General features: G+C 46.1%; 2 protein-coding genes across 2 annotated transcripts in view; one reads left to right on the forward strand and one right to left on the reverse strand.

The window, feature by feature from the left end:
- The window catches only part of MTOR (mechanistic target of rapamycin kinase), a 140,021-nt gene extending 132,944 nt beyond the window's left edge, over positions 1-7,077 (reverse strand). Inside the window, exons 1-6 of the mRNA XM_003793268.3 lie at positions 6,966-7,077; positions 4,672-4,847; positions 3,610-3,718; positions 2,579-2,811; positions 1,703-1,903; positions 531-665 (exon numbers count right to left, since the gene is read on the reverse strand). Of these exons, the coding sequence (XP_003793316.1) occupies positions 531-665; positions 1,703-1,903; positions 2,579-2,811; positions 3,610-3,718; positions 4,672-4,833 (840 nt within the window). The 5' untranslated portion in view covers positions 4,834-4,847; positions 6,966-7,077. The remainder of the gene's footprint in view (positions 1-530; positions 666-1,702; positions 1,904-2,578; positions 2,812-3,609; positions 3,719-4,671; positions 4,848-6,965) is intronic.
- Positions 7,078-9,825: 2,748 nt separating this feature from the next.
- On the forward strand, positions 9,826-19,983 carry UBIAD1 (UbiA prenyltransferase domain containing 1). Its single transcript, XM_003793270.2, has 2 exons — positions 9,826-10,668; positions 19,293-19,983. Exons 1-2 carry the CDS (start codon positions 10,140-10,142, stop codon positions 19,778-19,780), a joined length of 1,017 nt encoding a protein of 338 aa, XP_003793318.1. The 5' UTR covers positions 9,826-10,139; the 3' UTR covers positions 19,781-19,983.
- Positions 19,984-21,458: the final 1,475 nt, after the last annotated feature.

The raw sequence follows: 21,458 nt of genomic DNA on the forward strand, positions 1-21,458 counted from the left end.
GCATGCTTTTCCCAATAAGAGTTAGAAACACATGGCATCACATTATCCCCGTGTGCACATCTCGAATGTCTGCTCCTGCAATGAGCATGAATGCCAGCGTTTACTGTGAACCATGGGCCTACTGATTTGGCCCCTCCTTCTCTCCTCCTTGCTCCCAGTGCCCCAGCCACACTCCCTTTCTCTCTGTTTCATCAGTTTCTCAAACTCTCCCACCTCAAAGCCTTGTCCTGAAACATAGTCCCCAGCCTGCTGAAAGGCCACTCACTTCAGGAGGGTCTCCCTCTTATGGCACCACTGCAGGGAGGGCCTTCTCTGACCCTCCACTCACCTGCTCCCCCCGGCACTCCCTATCTACTGCTAGTTTTATATTATTCATAGGATTTGTTACTGTCAGAAATTATCTTGTTAACTTGTTTATTGTCTATTTCTCTTCAGAAAAGATCAGCTCCACGGGCACACGCATCCCACCTTGCCTTGCTCACGGGACAGCACATGAGAAGTCTGGACTCCCCTCTGCTGCAGCTCCTCACCTCTCCCTCCATGCTGCTGATCCGGACCAGCTCGTTGAGGATCAGCAAGGCTCCGTGGATCCGATCATCCCGATTCATGCCCTTCTCTTTGGCCAAGGTTTCATCAAACCCTTTCTCTGCTTCTTCAAATGTGTGCTATGTAAAGAGACAGACACTGTAATTACCCAGTGTCCACGGTCAGAGAGAACTACAGGCCTATTCCTGTAGAAAAAAGGGTTCTGGGGGTTATCATGCCTGCTTGGTGCCTTATGCCAGCATCATTAATGATACTAACTTATCAAGCTCTCATTTAGTTTAGCTTCACTTCTCATAGCAAGCCCTTGAGGCAGATAACATTACCATCCCTATTTAATAGCTACAAAAGCAGGCTTAGAGAAATTAAGTTACTGTGTAAGGTCACAGAGCAAAGACAAGACTTGAACTCAGGTCTCCTAACTCCATATTCAGGGCTCCTTTTAAAAGACGTGGCAGCAGTAACTAGCACAGGACTCATGATACTAGAGCAGAGAGAACTGGCCCTCCCCAAATTAGTTATTGACCATACTTTACTGATTCTAAAACACCTATTTTTGCATGTTTTAAAATCTCAGAAAAGAAATGTCTTATAGGTGGTGTCCATAGCTCAGTGGGTAGGGTGCTGGCCGCATACACCGAGGCTGGCGGGTTCAAACCTGGCCCGGGCCAGCTAAAACAACAATGACAACTGTAACAAAAAACAGTTGGGTGTTGTGGCAGGGGACTGTAGTCCCAGCTACTTGGAAGGCTGAGGCAAGAGAATCGCTTTAGCCCAAGAGTTTGAGGTTGCTGTGAGCTTTGATGCCATAGCACTCTACTCATGAGGGCGACATAGTGAGACTCTGTCTCAAAAAAAAAAAAAAAAAAAAGAAAGTAATGTCTTATAATTGTTGATAAGAAGACACCGAGTCACAGTTTTACTGGCATATTTTCATTCTTGGCGATGTGTAAAATAATAGTGTGGATATCAATGGATCTTTGCTTTTAGGAAAAGCAATCAAGTAACTATTGATTCATACAGAGCATACAAAGTCATTTGAGACCAAAACAAATGTGCTACTTGTGCCATGGCCAGCGGGCTGCTGCTGCCCTTTAGGCCAGGTAGGTCTCTATGTGTGTGTGCTTTGCCGGTGGCTGGAATGGAGCCATCCCCTCACCCTGTACCACTGGGGCTTCTGCATCTCCTTCGGCTCACGCTGGGTGGTGAGAATCAGACAAGCACGAAGGGCGGCCACAGCTCCCTCGCGGATGGCCTGCTTGGGGTCCCACACAGCCACAAAGATGTTGTCAAAGAAGGGTTGCACTTGCTGGAAGAAGAAGGTGGGGACGCTGATGGCCAGCTCACGGAGAACCAGGACCTGGAAGAAAAAGGCAAACTGAAAACTCTCACCTGTATCACAGTTTTGTTTCCTTGGGAGTAGTCTCTTCTCATCCTAGGACCTATACACACTAGGAAAAAAGAAGACTTATGCACTCTTCTAGCTAGGAATTCTGGGGCGGAGGAAGGAAAGTAAAATTCGTCAATACCTCAGGGTTCATTATCCAGGTTGTTTACAAGCATAGAGTGCTTGTAATTTTTGAACATTAAGTTCTGGAAGGACAGATGTATTTTGTGCTATCTATACTACCATACTCACAGCCTAGAATCCAATATATATGCAGTATTTACTGAATGAATCATCCTGTTCAATCTTGTTAGTAATCTCATTTGACAAAGAAACTAGGAAGTAGCAGAGGATTCAAGTGTGTGTTCCTATCCTGGCACCACGCCCCCTCTTCATGGCACTACCTCCTAAAGGGGGCGCTCACTGGAAAGTGCTGAGCTGATGCTTCCATCCCCATCCACTCATTCCTACATTCTCTCTTAGGCCATAAGACTCTTCCCATCTCACAGCTTGGAATTTTAGCCATCGAACCAGACATTTTCAGGGATCAGCCTTGAAGGAAGAAAGCAAGGGACTCTGACAGCCAGGCTGTCAGTGGGGGACCACTGCTCCTCACGCCTGGCTGTGCTCCTCCCTGCAGGCACTCACGGCTGCATGTCTGCGGCCCTCGTTGCGGTCAGCACCCAGCCATTCCAGGGCTCGCTTCACCTCGAACTCCACGTACTCTGCTGTGAAAGTGTCCCCGGCCATGGCAAGGCGGCCAATCGCCTTGGATGCCATTTCCATGACAACTGGGTCATTGGAGGGGAGGAGGTTCCGAAGATAGTTGGCAAACCTGCCAATTCGGGTGGCATTCCCACCTTCCACTCCTATGAGGCTGGCTAGAAGAGAGAAGGCAAAAAGCAATGATGTGCACGCTGGCTGAGAAAGTACATGGCCCTGAAATGAAAGCTGGTGAGTGACCCTTTCATCCTACTGTGAGGACATTTCTAGATGGCAAGGACACAAACCATTTTCATTTTAACTCAGAAATTTGATATTTGTGCCAGAACTATTTAGATAAAGTAAAATGATCTCATATTAGTATATAATAAGTTTCCTCTTCCCTCAAAAAGAGAAAAACTAGGACTGAGTAATAATTCACAGGATTGATAACCAGTCCTTGGGAGATGAAAATGGCCTTTTATTAACTAAACCCTGCTTCCACTTTTCCATTTGTGAGCCCCACTATGCCAAACCTCACTCTACTGAGAAACCAGAGTCTGCAAAAGGGATTATGAGGTAGTAAAAGTTGCCTTCTAGGGTGGCGCCTATGGCTCAAGGAGTAGGGTGCTGGCCCCATATACTGTAGGTGGTGGGTTCAAACCCAGCACCAGCCAAAGGAAAAAAAAAAAAAAGTTGACTTCTAGTCTCAATTCTGGCAAACTGTCTGGCACTAGAAAAGTCACTTAATGATTCTGAGACTCAGCTTCCACATCTAAAAATACGTTTTACCAATGTCCCAGAATTGCTGCTAGAATTAACACCTGTGTAAGTGCAATGAACACCACAGCTGCCTTAAAATTCATTAAACAGATTGAACTAAGTATCTAGTAAGTGGGAGACACAGGGTACAACAGATATGATGGTGGTAGTCCTTTATTCCTAGTTGTTATTGTTACCAGACGCTCTGTCCTTACCTATGGCCAAGATGCCCCCTTTCCTCTCATTAGCATCTGAGCTGGAAACCAGTTCAAAAATGTGATGGTTCAGCTGATCATAAAAGCGAGTGGATTCCTCTTGGCTCATCTGCAAAGGAAGATCTCATCAGAATAATTTCTAATGAAACCCTGACTGCGGTGGTAGCGGCAGGCTGGCGTCTAAAATTTAGGTCCTGAGAGGTAGCAGGTACAGTTCAAACCAATGACAAGTTATCATCCATTTCCACAGTTTTTGGTTTCAGGTTTTTTGGAGATAGGGTCTTGCTCTGTCACCTAGGTTAGAGTGCAGTGGCATCATCACTGTAACCTCAAACTCCTGGGCTCAAGTGATCCTCCTGCCTCAGCCTCCCAAGCAGCTGGGACTACAAATATGCAATACCATGGCTAATGTGTCTACTTTTTTGTATAGATGAAGTCTCACTCTTCTCACTCTAAGACTAGTCTTAGAACTCCTGGCCTCAAGTAATCCTCCCTTCTTGGCCTCCCAAAGTCCTAGGATCACAGGCTATGGTGCCTGGCCTGAAGCTATAGAGCCACTGAACTTGAATTCATCTATTTATTTCACAAATAGTTATTTGGTGCCTCGTCTAGGGCAGATGATGTCCTAGCTTCTTCCTTGTACAGAGGTACAAAGATGAATAAGACACTGTCTCTTAACTCCAGTCTGGGCTCTATGAGAAAGCCCTAACCAAGCTCTCAACTCTCCAACCCATCCTCATCACTTTTATCAGACAGAAAGAACTGAGGCTCTTGTATGCGGTAAGAAAAAAAGAAAAGAAAAGAAAAAATTAAAAGAAACAGCCGAATCTATGTTGGCTCCTAAAATGTAACCATAAACATGAGAAATGCCACAGAAATATGTGACCGCTGCAAAGGAACATGCAAATTTTACAGCTGTGAGGAGCTGGGTGCCTTTCTAAAACACAATCTCTTTATTTTCCAAATCTTCACTTAGCTGTCAAAAGGAATCTAAATCAGTGATGACAGCACATTTAGCCCAAACATCCCACAACGACTGGCCCCATATCAGAGAAGCCCAACCTCTCGAAGCTCCATGGTGACATAGTGCTGGAGCTCCTTGGCAGCTTTGGCTCTGGTCTCCTCATTCCGACTCTTCAGGCCACTGGCGAACTGCTGCAGAACACTCACATTGCTAGATGTGACGGTAGTGGTGGTGGCGGCGGCAGGCCCGGTCCCAAGCATCTTGCCCTGAGGTTCTTTAGAGAGAAGCTTCCTTTAATATTCTGGATGGCAAACTACGCCAATAAGTTTATTTATGGCCCCAGTTCCATAACACAGATCACCCGGCCCATGTCAGGTACAGGACTCTAAAAACATTGAGAGATCTCACTAAAAACCTTTAGAAAGCTTAGATTCATTCAACAATGACTGATGTTTAAAAGATGTTGTGCTAAAAAACAAAAAAAGAAGAGACAGTATAGTCGGGAGGGTCAAATTGTGGGCCACGGAGCAAGCCTACCTGGGTTTGAATCCCACTGCAAAGTTACATGCCTTGAGGAAGACACTCGAAATTTCTGTTTCCTCAACTACACTAGGAAGAAAATAGTAGCCAACTTGTAGGTTGCTGTGAGGATTAAATGAGTTAGTACATCTTAAAAAGTGTTTAAAATAGTGCTGACCACAAAGTGAGTACTTAATAATTGTTAGCTACTTTCATTATAACTACTATGTACATGGCACAATGCCAGGTAACAAAGGTGGGGGTGTAGGAAAAGAATTAAAAATGACTAATATTGTCCCTTTCCTCAAGGAATTCAATCTAAAGAGGGAGACTAATGATTATTCTACAGTAGCACTAACAGAAATATAACCCACAAATGCATTTTTAAATCTGCTAGTAGCTATATTAAGAAAGTAAAAATGGTGTGGCGCCTGTGGCTCAGTGAGTAGGGCACTGGCCCCCTACACCAAGGGTGGCAGGTTTGAACTCAGCCCTGACCAAACTGCAACAACAAAAACAACAAAGTAAAAAGATAAAGGTGAAATGAATGTATTTTATTTAACCCAATATATCCAAAAAGTCACTTTGGCATGTCATCATATAAAAAATATTTTCCATTCTTTTTTTTTGTACTGAGTCTCCAAAATGTAGTGTGCATTTTACACTTAAATGTAGTTTACATTCTACACTCATGTAAATTTCAATTTGCATGAGTCCCATTTCAAGTACCCTATATCCACATGTAGCAGATCGTTAATGTATTGGATAATGCAGTTCTATAGAAGAGTGCTAGTTTTTCAAACATAAAGTGAGAAAGACCAATTAGTTTCTTAAATCATTCATTCATTACTCAATTATGTATTATTCCTTCCATCAACGAGGTTATAACCCAGGGCTAAATACAAATAACGAGGTAACCAGAATAAAGTGGCCATAATAGGGCTCAGCTCACACTGCCATAGGAGTAACACACACAGGTACTTATTCTAAGTAGGTCCAGATTATATTAGCAAACTGACTTTACACAAAACTTCTTACTTTTTAACGAATTTGTAAGAGGCAGATGAAAAATCAGGGAATAATTGGTTTGGGGACAATTTCAAATACTCTGGTGTCAAAAAAAAAAAAAAGATCGCAGAAAGACATGTCATCCTTTAGGGGAGAAGAAACCTAATGATCCCGGGTAAGAAAACTACTGGTACTATAGTTTGTGTGCATGTGGAGGGAGAAGGTGGCTGGCAAAAACTCTCTATTCTCAAGAAAGAACCAGTCTCTTTCTATGGTGTAAGGACCATAGACCTGCTCCAGGACGAATTCAATTAAACCACTTGAAGTCAAATATTCTAGGGGTCTTGTAAGGGCTTAGGGAAGTTTAAGTTGGATGGCAGTAACAAGGAATGAAGGCGGGGGTGAGGCAAACAGAATGAACCCCAAGGATGGAACACAGCTCAGTTCCAGGTACTGGGTCCCCAGTGAGAGGTCTCCAGGGTGGAGAGCAACGGGCTGACACTGACGTTGGTGCTCCCTGAGGCAGGAATCCACATTTTGTATGTGGCTCGGAAGAAGTGCCTGTGTCAAGCAAGGAGAACCAAAGGTTCCAGGGTAGTACCGAAGGTGATGGGCCGGCCTTCTGACGCCTGGGACAGATGGTGAGCTGAAGGGTCCAGGGGTCTCCTGGAGATCCCGGTGAGGTGGGCGTTGCCTCGCAGGGTGGAGGTCAAGAGCTCAAACAGTACCCAGACCGTGGGGCCAGTACTGAGGGTACCTCATGTCCCAGACGGGCGGCTTTCCAGGCCCCCCTCCCCGCGACAGGCCGGCCGTGGGTGTGGATATTCTGCTGCCTTGGAGGGGTAGTGCCAGGCCCCAGACTCACCGCCCGGCTTCGGCCAAGGCCTCAGCTGCCGCCGCCAGCGCCGGTATCGCGGCTTCAGGCCCCCGGCCCCACCACCCGCCTTCCCCGCTGTCCTCTAAGCTGGGCGGGAAGGAAGGCAGCTCCCAGCCCAGCTAACCAATCGACAGGCGTAAAAAGAAGATGGACCGGGTTACGGACCAATAGTAACTAAAGAGAAGTGAAGCTTAAGGACCCGGCTTTTCCAAGGGGTGGGGATTGTCCAAATAGACAAACCACGCGGCCAGTGGCAGGCGAAAGGAGGTTTAGATCCATCCGGAAGAACCAATCGGTGGTGAGTTGACGTCTGTCACTTCCACTCACACATCCGGTGCATCGTTACTACGATTCCCCTATGCATCCTGTCTACCGCCATGCGGAGTCCGCTGTCTGGGTACCTCGGGATGGGAATCAAGAGCGGTAGGCGGGGCTTGGAGACCCCGCCCGGTGTAATTATGAGAGGAGTGTGTGAGCGATGCTGGCACACTATAATTACGGACAGAAGAGACGTGCAATTTTCGCACTAGCGCTACGTAGGGATTCGTGATTTCTCTTTTGTTAAATTTAATAGGTATTTGAAATGGTTTCAGTTCGATTTTCTCACTTTCTCTGACAAGATAATTCCCTAGAAACCATAGCCAAGTTTTCACTGAAAGAGCTGCTTGTAAATAAAAAATTTCAAAGCAGCATCATTTAAAAAAAAAATTTTCAAAAAATCAATAGCAAAAGTGGAATTGGATTACATCTCTATTTTTTATCAGTGTTGTTTATAAACATTAAAAATTCCCAAATTATCTTACAATAGGAGTCTCATAAATATGATGCATTCATATCAAGGAAAACTTAACGTGACCATTAATAATAATGTAGATGAATATTTACTAAGGAGAAAGTTCACAATTTGTTTCGAAAAATCCCAAATTATACAACAATGTAAGCACAGTATAACCCTTTTTTATAGAACATCTAAACATTTCTTATGTGTCTATGTTTACATGGGGGAAATACACAATTAAGATGTAATAGGATGTGGGAAAGACCCTTTTTTTAAAAAATTTCTACATTATTATCGATTTCCAGTGAAGAAAAAGAAATGTCTGTTGAAGAAACGAAAGTTTCCAGAAGGCCTAAACTGCCAGCTTAAAGAGGTTTGATAATATTCTATGGCCAAAAACACTTCATCAGTTTTTAAAAATATTTATGGTTACTACTTTAGGTTTAGGCTCTTTTCATTTCATCTTCTGTGAAATAACTGTTCCTCTAAATTTCACTTTTGTTTAACACATATTTAAAATTATATCATTAAATTTTCTAATATGAGATATGTTAACTTATCAAATCTGAAAACAAATGAGTAGTACTTATGAAGTTTCGGTCTTACCCCTTCACTACTTATTGTCTGAGGTTTTTTTTGGGGGGGAGGGCAGTTTTGTTTTGTTTTTCTTTTTTTGGCTGGGGCTAGGTTTGAACCCACTACCTCCAGTATGGGACCGGTGCCCTACTCCTTTGACCCACAAGTGCCGCCCTATTTTCTGAGATTTATGCATTCCTAGATTTTCTGTATGCAAATACAAGCAAATATATAAAAACATTCTCGTTTTCCCCTTTTGTTACACTGTATATATTGTTCTGCATTTTTAAGATTTCAGTGTATCTTGGAGATCTTTTCATCCCATGTACAGAAAGCTTTCTTGGTTTCTTTTGTTGTTTTTTTATAGCCTCGCAGTATCCCAGCACATGGTTGTACCATAATTTATTTTTCCAGTCCTCTGTAGATAGACACTTGTATTGTTTCCAAATGTATGCTTTTTCACATGCTTCAGTGAATGACTTTAAATGTGTATCATTTTATTCCCTGGCAGCTATACTAAGATAAATTTCCAGAAATGGTATTACAGGGTCAGGTAGTTTTGATGAATATTATCAAATTGATTTCTATAAAGGAGGTACCAAATTTCACTACCACCTGCAATATATGAGATTTTTTGCCACACTGAGAGTTGATAAAGCCCTGTTTTCTAATTAATAATATTAGAGGATTTTATAGCAACAGTAATCAGTACGTTTGTAGATTTGTTTGCACGAGCTTTATTACTCATTATGTTAAAATAATAACTAGTATTTATTGCGTACTTACAATGTATTAAGAATTTTGTTAAAAGCAGGTTGGAGCCAAACTAAATGCATCTGAAACTTGGGTCCAACACTTCTGTACCTATTTCCCTATCTGTAAGACAAAAAGGATTATAGTACCTGTATCGTTGGGCAGTGTTGTAGGGGTTAAATGTTAATACTACATGTAAAGTACCTAAAACAGAATATGGCACATGCAAGTTAAACAGCCATTAGACACCTGAACATTTTTTGGCGGCAAGTTGTGTCGATCCCATTTTATACACGAGCTAACTGAGATACAGAGATTGGGTCATACGGTTGGTAAGTGACAGAGCCAGGATTTTAATATTTCTACCAATATGTTATCTGATTTGGCATTGTATGACCCTTGGATTTGACTAGCATCGAAAACTTAGGCTGAACTAGTGAAACCGCCGCTGCCAAGGAGGGTCCCAGGCGGGAGAAGGGCTGGACCAATGGACCGCCGCCCCGCCTCTTCCCGGCTTCCGGCCCCGCCCCGCCACGTGGCCCCGCCCCTTTCTGAGATTCCCTGGGAATAGCTTTGGTTAGCGTTGCAGGAACTAGCCCAGAGGCGTGTCGCTTTACAAGTCACTGGGTTCTTTCTCTCAGCTGGCCCCGCCCCGCGTCAGCCCAGACCCGCCCTCCGGCCCTGCGCTGGCGGGCCGGGCCAGTGCTGTCGGCCGGTGTTTCCGGGCGGTCCTCCAGAGGCCGACGCACAAGATGGCGGCCCCGATGGCCAGGGGCAAGTGGTTGCGGCTCGGCCTTTGGCTCTAGCGTGGGGCTGGGGGCCGAGACTCGTTGCTCAGGTGACGTGTAGTCAGGGCGGCGCCGCCGCCGGGCTCCGTGCGGTGCAAGGCCCGCTTGCTGCTATCCCCAAACCCCGCCGCCTCACCAGGCTTGTCCCGGGGCGGAACCAAAGGAAGGTCAGGCCCTGCAGCCCCTCCCCGTCCTGTCCTCCCTGGCCCCGGGCGGTCACTGTGGGCAGCTCACTTAAGAGTTGAACTTCAACCACGTGCAGCTTCCATGGCGGCCTTGGAGGCCCTGGGGGAGAAGATTAACATCCTGGAGGCAGAGACTGTTAAGGTTGGGGAGAGGGACCCACTGGGGAACGACTGTCCGGAGCAGGGCAGGTTACCACAGCGCTCCTGGAGGCAGAAGTGCGCCTCCTACGTGCTGGCCTTGAGGCCCTGGAGCTTCAGTGCCTCGCTCACCCCAGTGGCCCTGGGCAGTGCTCTGGCATACAGATCTCACGGCGTCCTGGATCCCAGGCTGTTGGTGGGTTGTGCCGTGGCTGTCCTGGCTGTGCACGGGGCTGGCAATTTGGTCAACACTTACTATGACTTTTCCAAGGGTATTGACCACAAAAAGAGTGATGATAGGACGCTAGTTGACCGAATCTTGGAGCCCCAGGATGTTGTTTGGTTTGGAGTCTTCCTGTACACCTTGGGCTGTGTCTGTGCCGCATGCCTCTACTCCCTGTCCCCTCTGAAGCTGGAGCACTTGGCTCTCATCTACTTTGGAGGCCTGTCTGGCTCCTTTCTCTACACAGGAGGTAAGAATTGGCTTGTTTCCTGTGTTGCAGGTCTTAGTTGTATGTACTGAAAACTACTGCTTTATATAGGAGTTATAGGGTTATCAAAGGTTCTTTTCTTTTTATTGTAGTTTGGCAGGGGTTGGGTTCGAACCTTCCACCCTGGGTTTATGGGGCTGATTCCCTGCTCACTGAGCCACAGGCACCGCCCCAAAGGTTCTTTTCTAAATCAGGCCACTTTACTTGAAATCTATAATGTGTGGGTCATGTTTATGATTTTTTTGAAAATAGTTGTAAAGATGTTGGCTTGACTTACAGATGTTCGGCATGATTCATATATGTGAACATTTTTTGTATCTAATTTCCTTTTGTTAATCATACTTTATAATGCCACAGTTTCAAGAATTGAATTGGAAAAGCTCAAAATTATAGAGCTTATTATGTCCAGCTATTGTGCTAGGTGACTTCTTACAGGAGGCTGATTGAGGTAGTAAGGGAAAAGTGGTCCAGCCCTATTTATTGAGCACCTTTAATGTGCCAGGCACTGTTTTATATGAACACAGCAGTCACAGATCTTTGCCCTTGTGAAACTTACATATCATCAGGAGAAGAGACAGAAATAAAAATAGTAAATTATAGTTACAGTGACCAATGTTCAGGACCCAGTCACTTCCCAGGATGTGGGGTTTTTGGTGGTAAAGCCAGGAGAGTTCCTGGTAAACCAAGTTGACTTGGTCACCCTGACTTTAGTATATGTAAAATGATAAATGCTAAGGGAGGGAAATGTAGAGCAAAGAAGGGGGACACAGATTACTATATTAAATGGTTTAGATCAGGATAGGCTTTATTAGAAAAGCAGCACTTGAGCTAGAGTGAAGGAGGTGAGAGATGAGGAAGTTGGCCAAGGAGGTATGTGGGGGAAGAGTGTTTTAGCAAAAGGGAACAGCAATTGCCGTAGGCCTGAAGAGCTTGAGGAACAGTGTGGAGTCCATGTCTGAATGAGGGAGAGAGTAAAGGGAGTAAGTAAGAGAAACAGAAGAATTTCATTTGGGAGAATAGGGAGGCAGAACACAAATTATACAAGCCTTGTAGACCACTGAAATGGAGCAGCCATTGCAGGCTAAGGTATTGAGAGTGGATCTAGGGAATGGCAAGGGTAGAGGCAGGAAGAACATTAGGAAGCCCTTGCATAATCCAGGTAAGAGATGTTCTGTGGCTTGGATCCAGGTCGTGAATTGGATGTGCTGTAGAGAGAAACTCAAAGTTTTGACCTGAGCAACTGCAAGATGGAGGCAGTGGAGGGTATAATGGGTTTTGGGGGCAAATCAGATTGACTTTGCACATCTTAGTATCTAAGATCTCCAAGGGGTGATGTCAAATGGATAGGTGGAGATACACATATGAGTCCAAGTTCAGGGAAGAAGTCTGGGCTAGAGATGTTTTATTTGGGAGTCATTGGCGTATAAAGTTGAGATCTGGGTGAGATCATTAATGTAGAGGGAGTATTGGTAGAAAAGTGAAGAGGATCAGGACTGAGCGCTGGGGCACATTCCAACATTAACAGGTGGAGGAGAAAAGGAAGAGCAGGTAGAGGGGACTAAAAGGAGAAGCAAGAAACTATGGTGTCCTGGCAGCCACTTGTGAAAAGTTCAACAAGAGAAATCAGTGGGGTGCTGTAATGGAAAGTATAAGATGGTGGTGCTGAAGGGAAGAGACCCTCTCTGTGAAGATGACACTTAAACTAAAACTTGGAGGAAGGATAAGGAGTCAGCCGTGGGGCAGAATTGGAGTATTATGGTGATTCTCACTCCTTTGGCCCTGAAGGACCAGCAAGTGCAAATGTTCTGGGCGGAAGAGAGCCTGAGGGGGGATGAGATAGTTGGAGAGGTGGGTGGGGGCTAGATTGTTCTGGTCTTTTATTTATTTATTTTTTTTTCTGAGACAGTGTTGCTATCGTAGCTCATTGTGTAATCTCAATTTACTGGGCTCCACCCGATACTTCTACCTCAACCTCCCTAGTCACTGAGACTGTAGGCACATGCTATCATGCTTGGCTAGTTTTTAAAAAAATTTTGTAGACGTGGAGTTGCCCAGGCTGGTCTTGAACTCCTGGCCTCAGGTGTTCTGCCTGGGGCTTTCAAAGTCCTAGGGTTACAGGCATAAGTCACCACGCCCAGCCTTTCTCTGCTGGATTTACAAAGCCCAACTTCCAGGGCCCAGCCCTTGGAACTCCTTTCACTGTCTCCCTTTACTCCCTTGATGATTTTAGCCAGTGTCATGACTTCAGATGACAGCTCTTAAACTGGTGACTCTCAAACTTCCGACTCATATTCAACCTCTTAGTAACTTCTAGACGCCACACAGAAACCAAACTCCTCATCTTTTCCCCAAAGTAACCTGCTCCACCCACAGTTTTTTCCATTTGTTCAGTGACAACTTCATCCTTTTAGCTCTTCAGGCCAAAGTCAAGGGCACTTGACTTTTCTCTCTCGCATTTCACATTCAGTTTATCAGCAAGTCCTGATAACTCTACTTCCAAAATGCATTTGGGATCTGACCCCTTCTCATTATCTCCAACCACTAGGGTGGTTTAATACACAGCAGGCTCCTAACTGGTCTCTGCATATGACCTTGTCCCTTTCAGGCTGTTCCCAAATCAGCTCCCAGAGTAATACTGTTCTAAGGTAGCCATGTCTGTCCTGCTCAGAACTCTCCAGTGGCTCCCATCTCATAAAGGCCAAAGTCTTTTTTTTTTTTTTTTTTTTTTTGAGACAGAGCCTCAAGCTGTCCCCCTGGGTAGAGTGCCGTGACATTACAGCTCACAGCAACCTCCAACTCCTGGGCTCAAGCGAGTCTCCTGCCTCCTCCTCCCAAGTAGCTGGGACCACAGGCGCCTGCCACAACACCCAGCTATTTTTTGGTTGGAGCCCGCATTGTTGTTTGACGGGTCCGGGCTGGATTCGAACCCGCCACCTTAGGTGTACGTGGCTGGCGCCTTAGCCGGTTGAGCTACAGGCGCCGAGCCAAGGGCCAAAGTCTTTACAGTGACCCCCACGGGCTTATATTCCCTGGCTGCCCGCTGTCCTCCCTGCAGCTCTCTGACCTGCCCTCCTCTCTTCCTGCTCTCCCTGGGCTAGTCACACGGCCCTCCTTTCTGGTCCAGGACCATGCCAGACACACCCCTTTCCCAGGTTCTTTGTAGTTTCTATTTTTTCTGTTTGGAATGCTCTTTCCTTCTTTGTCTGACCTCCAACCATTTGGTCAAACATCAACTGCCTAGTGAGGCCTTGCTCTCTGCCTTATTAAAAATTATACCCCCTTGCCCTCCCTGCTCCTCTTTTCTGCTTTATTTTTCTTCACATCATGTATTACCTTCTAGCACATCATATAAAGTACTTATTTGGTTAATTATCTTTCCTCTTAGACTGTGAGCCCCCTGTGGGTAAGGATTTCTGTGTCTCTTTTTTTTTTTTGAAACAATCTCACTCTGTTGCCCTGGGTAGAGTGCTATGGCATCACAGCTCACAACAACTTCAAACTCTTGGGCTCAAGCGATCCTCTTGCCTCAGCCTCCCAAGTAGTTGGGACTATAGGTGCCCGCCACAACGCCTGGCTAATATTTCTATTTTTAGTAGAGACAGGGTTTTGCTCTTGCTCAGGATCGTCTGGAACTCCTGATCTCGGGCAATCTCCCCTCCTTAGCTTCCCAGAGTGCCAGGCTTACAGGTGTGAGCTACCATATCCAGCTGTCTCTTTATTCTTAGCTAACCCTCTAGTGTTCAGAACAGGGCCTGGCATATAATTTTTTTTTTTTTTTTTTTTTTGAGACAGGATCTCACTTTGTCACCCGGACTAGAGTACAGTGGCACAGTCACAGCTCACTGCAGCCTCCAGCTCCTTCCTCAGCCTCCCAAGTAGCTATAATAGATTGTAGGCGCATGCTATCATGCCCAGCTTTTTCTTTTCAAAATTTTTTTTGTAAAGTTGGGGGTTTTGCTGTGCTGCCCAGGCTGGTCTTGAACTCTTGACTTCAAGCAATCTTCCTTCCTCAGCCTTCCAAAATGCTGGAATTATAAGGGATGAACTACGGTACCTGGCCCTGGCATTAAAGTAACATTACTTAATAAATTTTTATTAAATGAACAAATGAGAAGACATTGAAATACATCGAGCTGAGTAAAGACATAATCTGTAGTTTTTTTAAGTTGACTTCTATTGACATATAATTGACATCAATGAAATGCACAGATCTTTAGTGCTACAGTTTGATGAATCTTGACAAATGCTCACAGCTGTGTAACCCATAACCCATGCTCCATCCGGATGCAGAACATTTCCATCAGCCCTAGAAGTTTCCTTGTGCTTCTTGCCCATCTGTTCCACTCTCCTTGCCCTATCCAGAGCAAGTTCTTTTCTGATTTCTTTCACATAGATTAGTTTTGCCTGATCTAGAAAGCCACATCAATGGACCCATTCAGTATGCACTAGTCAGATATGCATGTATCTTAATTTATTTCAGTATGAACTCTTACATTTGGCTTCTTTTCACAACATGATGTAGGGATTCATTGTGTTAATGTGTATTAATAGTTCCTTTTATTGCTGGGCAGCATTCCCTTGTGTGAATATACCATAATTTGTTTAGCCATTCTCCTGTTCAAGGACATTTGGACTGTTGCGTATTTTGGCTGTTCTGACTGTGCAAGTCTTTTTGTGTTTTCATTTCTCTTGGGTAAATGCCTAGGAATGGAACTTCTGGGTGATAGGGTAGGTACTGTTTAATTTATTAAGAAACTGCCAGCTGTCCCCGAGTGATTATACATGGGTCATTATGAAAGTTTTGTGATACACAAAAATCAAGAAACATAAAATCCTCACAGATGGAAACAAATAAAGCCCTCCCAGCAGCGCTGATAAGCTGAGCAAGTGGAAACTTACACAAATAGTCAGAAAGGATGCTGTGGACTGTTTCTTAGACGTGAAATAATGGACCATAACACAGTCTGTCTCAAAACTTTCCTGGTGACCCATGTACTACTTTACATTCCCACCCTCAATTATGTGAGGGCTCCACTTGCCCTGCATCCTTGCCAACTTTTTGATTTATGTTTTAACAAATCAGTTCTGGCTGCTGTGTGAGAACTGGTCCATTAGTATTTCACTGTGCAGGCTCATTCAGAAAATGGTGTTGGAAGAGGTGGGAATGCCTGAAGAGAAACTCTCAAGGGCAGGCGTCCTCAAACTATGGCCCACAGGCCACTTGAGGCTGGCCTAGGACATTTATCCAGCCCGCTGGGTGTTTTTGCTGCCGCTGCCTGTCCTGCTTAGCAGCCGACTCGTTCGGGGCCTGCAGTCCGGCCCTCCCAATGGTCTGAGGGACAGTGAACTGGCCCCCTGTTTAAAAAGTTTGAGCACCCCTGCTCAAATGGATTGCATCTCTGAGTCTGGGAGAACACACAAACCTTGGGCCATATATTGGATGTGAGGAAACAGGGTTTTCTCGCCAAGGGCACTGTCATTTTCTTGTGTCACATAACCTCGGGCACATGACGAGACCTTTCTCATCTCTAGAGTGGGTTTGTGCTTGGTTTTTGTGTGAGACCTACATAAGGTGGGGACACAGGTCTCTGCTCAACTTTACTCATGTCCCTTTTTGCCAGATGATCTGAGGAGATCATATTTTTTTTGAGACAGAGCTGTTGCCCTGGGTAGAGTGCTGTGGCACCACAGCTCACAGCAACCTCCAACTCCTGGGCTCAAGCAATTCTCCTGCCTCCACCTCCCAAGTAGCTGGGACCATAGGTGCCCGCCACAACGCCTGGCTATTTTGTTGTTGTTGTTACAGCCATCATTATTGTTTGGCAGCCCGGGTCTGGATTCGAACCCGCCATCTCAGGTGTACATGGCTGGCACCTTAGCCGCTTGAGCCACAGGCGCCGAGCCTGAGGAGGTGTTCTTGAAGAACCCAGCCAAAGATTAAGGCTGTAGCACTGTTGGGTTTTCTTCCACAGCCAGAGCCCTGAAGTAGGGTTGGGGAGCTGAGAAAATAAGCAAAAGAAGAGAGGGCAGCTGGTGAGGACACTTACTAGGTCTGTGCTGGCAGTATCCCTGCCAGCCTCTTCTTCGGGCAGGGCTATTCCCCTAAATGTGAGAGACATTGCAGGCGACGTCAGTTTACTAATTTAGAAATGGAGCTGGCATCCTCTGTCGTGGAAACTTCCTCCTGGATGGCATCAGACAACCAAATTATTTCTCAAAACATAATTTGGAGGGCACAGAAGTGGCTTCCTGGGTGTTGGGGAGTGGGGCCTGACTATGATGCCGTCCTTGGGCATGCTTCGTCTTAAAGCCAAGGAGCCTCAGCTGCTAATGGGGAGGTAACCTTGGGCTGAATCTTTTTCCTTGGCTCTCGTCGTTTTATTTTATTTTATTGTCACATTTTTTTGGTGGCTGGGCACGGTGGCTCACATCTATAATCCCAGCACTCTGGGAGGCTGAGGCAGATGGATTGCCTGAGCTCAGTTCAAGGACAGCCTGAGGAAGAGTGAGACTCCAGTCTCTACTAAAAATAGAAAAAAACTAGCTGGGTGTTGTGGCTGGGGCCTATAGTCCCAGCTACTTGGGACACTGAAGCAAGGGAATGGAATCGCTTGAGCTCAAGAGTTCAAGGTTGTTGTGAGCTACAATGCCACAGCACTCTACCTAGGGCACAGAGTGAGACTCTGTCTCCAAATAAAAATAAATTTTTTGAGACAAAGTCTGGCTGTGTTGCCCAGGCCGGAAGGCAATGGCATGATCATAGCTCACTGCACCCTCAAACTCCTGGGCTCAAGCAGTCCTCCTGCTTCAGCCTCCAAAGGGCTGTGATTACAGGTGTGAGCCACTTTGCTGGGCTCCCATGGTTTTAGATCCTTTGCAGACCACTGTCATTTATCATTTGAAGCTGATTGAAATGTGCTTGATCACCAAGAGCTTTCTTTATTTTCTGATCCTATGGCCACACCTTATAGCCTGGTTAGATTTGGAGTTTCTTAAGCTTCTGTAGCAATATGTGTGGGGGTCACTTCCTTCAGTGGGCACCTGGCACCTGGTTTACTTTTTCAGTCTGGGAGGTTTTCCTGACTTTGAGCCCACATTCTAGGTGCTTGTTACTATGTGTTCAGTTCAGCCCTCACACCAAGCATCAGGGAGTGAGCCGTGAACGAGCCAGAGGCAGGCTGAGCCTTCCTGGGACTTACAGTTTGGTGGGAAAGGCAGAGATTATGTAATTGGAAGCAAGAGAAGTTTATGAAAGCAGCAGTCAGGTTGTCATAGATCAGGGGGACCGAATGTGGTTTAGGGAGTGAGGAGAGGCTGTCTTTTTTTTTTTTTTCCTTTTGAGACAAAGTCTAATTTTGTGCCCTGGATAGAGTACGTGGCATCATAGCTGACAGCAACCTCAAACTCTCGGGCTTGAACAATTCTCTTGCCTCAGCTTCCCTAGTAGCTGGGTCTACAGGCATATCCACCGAGCATGGCTAGTTTTTTCTATTTTTAGTAGAGATAGATTCTTGCTCCTGCTCAGCCTCATCTTGAACTCCAGAACTCAGGCAGTCTACCCACCTTGGCCTCTCAGAGTGCTGGAATTACAGGCTTGAGCCACTGCGCTCGGCTGGGAGAGGCTGTCTTGAGGAATGGTCTTAAAAGATCAGAAGGCCTTTGCCAAGCAGAGAGGGGTATCTGAAGGCCCTGAGGAACTGAAAAAAATCTCAGGGGAGGGAAGGGAGGAGAGACAGGCAGGGCCAGAGGTGAGTTGGGATAAAGATCTGGGACTTTGATCCCCAGAGTGAATTGCTGATAAATCTTTTAAGACTTCTTAGTGTAGGCTGGGGGAAGGAGGGTGGTCAGGGTACGATTTCTAAAGGCTCACTCTAACTGCTGTGTGGAGATTAGGGATGGGGAGAGATTGATTTGGAGAGTGTTTAGATTTGAGATTGGAATGAAATGGGATGAAGAGAATGGGCAGGTTTGCCAAAAGTGAGATAGACTTCAAAGTAGAATATCAGGACGGAGTGGGAGTTCGGGGTGGTTTTGCTTTAACCTCATGGGAACTGGGGAAGGGAAACAGCATCATGACTCTTATGTCCTGGCCATTTTGCTCATCTCAGGGTGAAAGTTTCTTTTTGTGGTTTTTTAGGCACCCTGAAGTTTCACTGTGATTCACTGCAGTTTTCAAAACCAGAAAAGGAGGCAGAGAAGTAGGGGACTAGGCAGCTCTTCTGTGAGGGACTGGTCTCACAGAGTCTCGTAGAAGTTAGGGAAGGGTGAAAAGAGCAAACTGGATTGTGAGACCATTAGATCCTTCCCAGTCTCTTCCATTGAACTGTGTGCACTGGGAGCCCAGTGCTCTCTGTTGAGGGACAACAGGAAGGGAAAGTTGGGTACCAGCCTGGAAGGAGGGACCTTGAACCTTAACTGGGCATCCTCTCTGTACCTGTGTCACTGGAGAAGCAGGCAGATTTTGCCCTGGAGGGAAAGGAAGGGAATGAGTGCCCAGCCTCGTGGTCTAAGGATTCATGTTCCCAGCCAGAGGTGGCCTGCCTCTTGACTGGTGAAAAGTTTCCCACCTTCATCTCACACCAACTCTTTGGGTTTTCTGGCCGCAGGAATTGGATTCAAGTATGTGGCTCTGGGAGACCTCATCATCCTCATCACCTTTGGCCCGCTGGCTGTGATGTTCGCCTACGCCGTCCAGGTGGGATCCCTGGCCATCTTTCCACTGGTCTATGCCATCCCCCTTGCTCTTAGCACCGAGGCCATTCTCCATTCCAACAACACCAGGGACATGGAGTCCGACCGGGAGGCCGGCATTGTCACACTTGCCATCCTCATCGGCCCCACCTTCTCCTACATTCTCTACAACACGCTGCTCTTCCTGCCCTACCTGGTCTTCAGCATCCTGGCCATTCACTGCAGCATCAGCCTGGCTCTGCCCCTGCTCACTATCCCCATGGCTTTTTCTCTCGAGAGACAGTTCCGAAGCCAGGCCTTCAACAAGCTGCCCCAGAGGACTGCCAAGCTCAACCTCCTGCTGGGACTTTTCTATGTCTTTGGCATTATTCTGGCACCAGTAGGCAGTCTGCCCAAACTTTAAGGGGACCAGTAGCTTCCCCCACAACATGTCCCCCTTTCTTAGAATGTATTAAGGTCAGAGCCACCGAGAAGGGAATGTGATTCGGCAATGAGGGTACTAGGCATGGATGTGAACACCTACCTTTTTTAAATTATTATGATGTTCTTAAAGATAATCTGTTGTTCTTCTGTTTGTTCTTATTTTTCCATTTCTCTGGGGAACTTTGAAACCACTCTGGTATCAGAAAATGAATTAGACCCACAGTCCTTGTTTTATTTATACTTTGCACTAGAGGGCGTTGTTCATCCTTGTTCCATGCAAAATGTCTTAAGACTTTGTGAAGGAGTTGCCAGGCTCGGCCTCTGTCCTGAAAGAGCCACAGTACTAGGCGAAGTGTCACGCTGCTCTGTTGGTCTTGTGGGCTGTGGTAATGACTAAGGTGACGCGGGAGCACCTGTCTCTTCCTCTCCGTGCTAGTGTCCTGAGATGTGCTGCCTGAGAGAGAAGATTCCTCATTAACAGCTTTGTGGCTCCTGGCTTTTTGCCCAAATTGTGATTCAGACTTTCTTGTCCTTCATCTCCCCCTTCACTTCATGTGACAGTTGAGGGAAAGTATCAGATCAGCCTGCAGCAAGACAGGCAAGCCAGGGACCGGGAGGGAAAAGGACCCACCCTGGAGGTGGCTAAGAAACCACTCTCCTTTTGTGTGAAAGTTAGTAGGGTGGCTGTTTTTCCCTCTGTAGAATCCATTAGAATGACAGAAGCGCTCTCACCCCTTTCAATAACTACCAGGAGCTGGAAATTATGGATGCACTGCTGTCCTTGCAGGACACTCGAGCCATAGGACTCCCCACCATTGCTTCTCCTGATGCTCCCTCTTGCCCACCCTCCATCCCTATCGTGTCCCTGTTTCCCATTTGTGGAGCCAGACTATTGGGGTGACAGCTTAGCACCTGAGTTAGGGACAGTTCCCCCTTCCCACATCCGTGGGATGGACTGAACAGGGACAAGCCAATGGACAAACGTCCTGAGCCCTGTTCGGCCAAAGTGACAGGTCCTGCCAGTGAAGGAACGGCATCTTCCTCCTTGAAGACAGACGTGCATCATCGACTGCTCTGCCCAAGCCACCGTTGTCTTGTGGAAGGAGAGTCGAGAGCTTCAGTGAAGTCATGCAAACGGAGGGAATTCCAGTGTTGATCGTAGCTGCTTTTCACTGCATTGCCTGAGAGTAATTTCTGGGTTAGAATTGCTCAGCTGCATTTGGTCCAAGACTGAAATAGATTGAAACCACCATCATTGTACTTTTCTATTGTTACAGTCATTTTGGTAGATACTTCGAGGTCTTGTTCTGCAGAAAATGACATACTAATCCGTCAGATCAGGCTAATTATGATTTGGCTCCTTGAGTTAGAATTGGTTGGCTTATTTGGAAATTGCAAAAGTTCCTGTAAAATTAAAGGTGGTTTATCTACCAGAGAGCCGGAATCCTCAGTGTGGTCAGAGCCCAGGAGCAGGGAATGAAGGACGAGCTTCTCTCCTGCCATTCTTCCAGCACCATTTTTGTTCCATGCCAGGCTTGTGGCATTTTGGTGCTCACACACAGAGTTTTGCCTTCAGAAAATCTTGTCATTCTCACTTAGGGCTCACCCCTGAAGCTGGAGGACCAAGGGCTCCCTGCGTCCATGGACCAGACCCGCCT

Source organism: Otolemur garnettii, unplaced genomic scaffold, assembly GCF_000181295.1.
Source record: "Otolemur garnettii isolate 467f Iridium unplaced genomic scaffold, OtoGar3 scaffold00067, whole genome shotgun sequence".
In the NCBI taxonomy this organism is placed as follows: domain Eukaryota; kingdom Metazoa; phylum Chordata; class Mammalia; order Primates; family Galagidae; genus Otolemur; species Otolemur garnettii.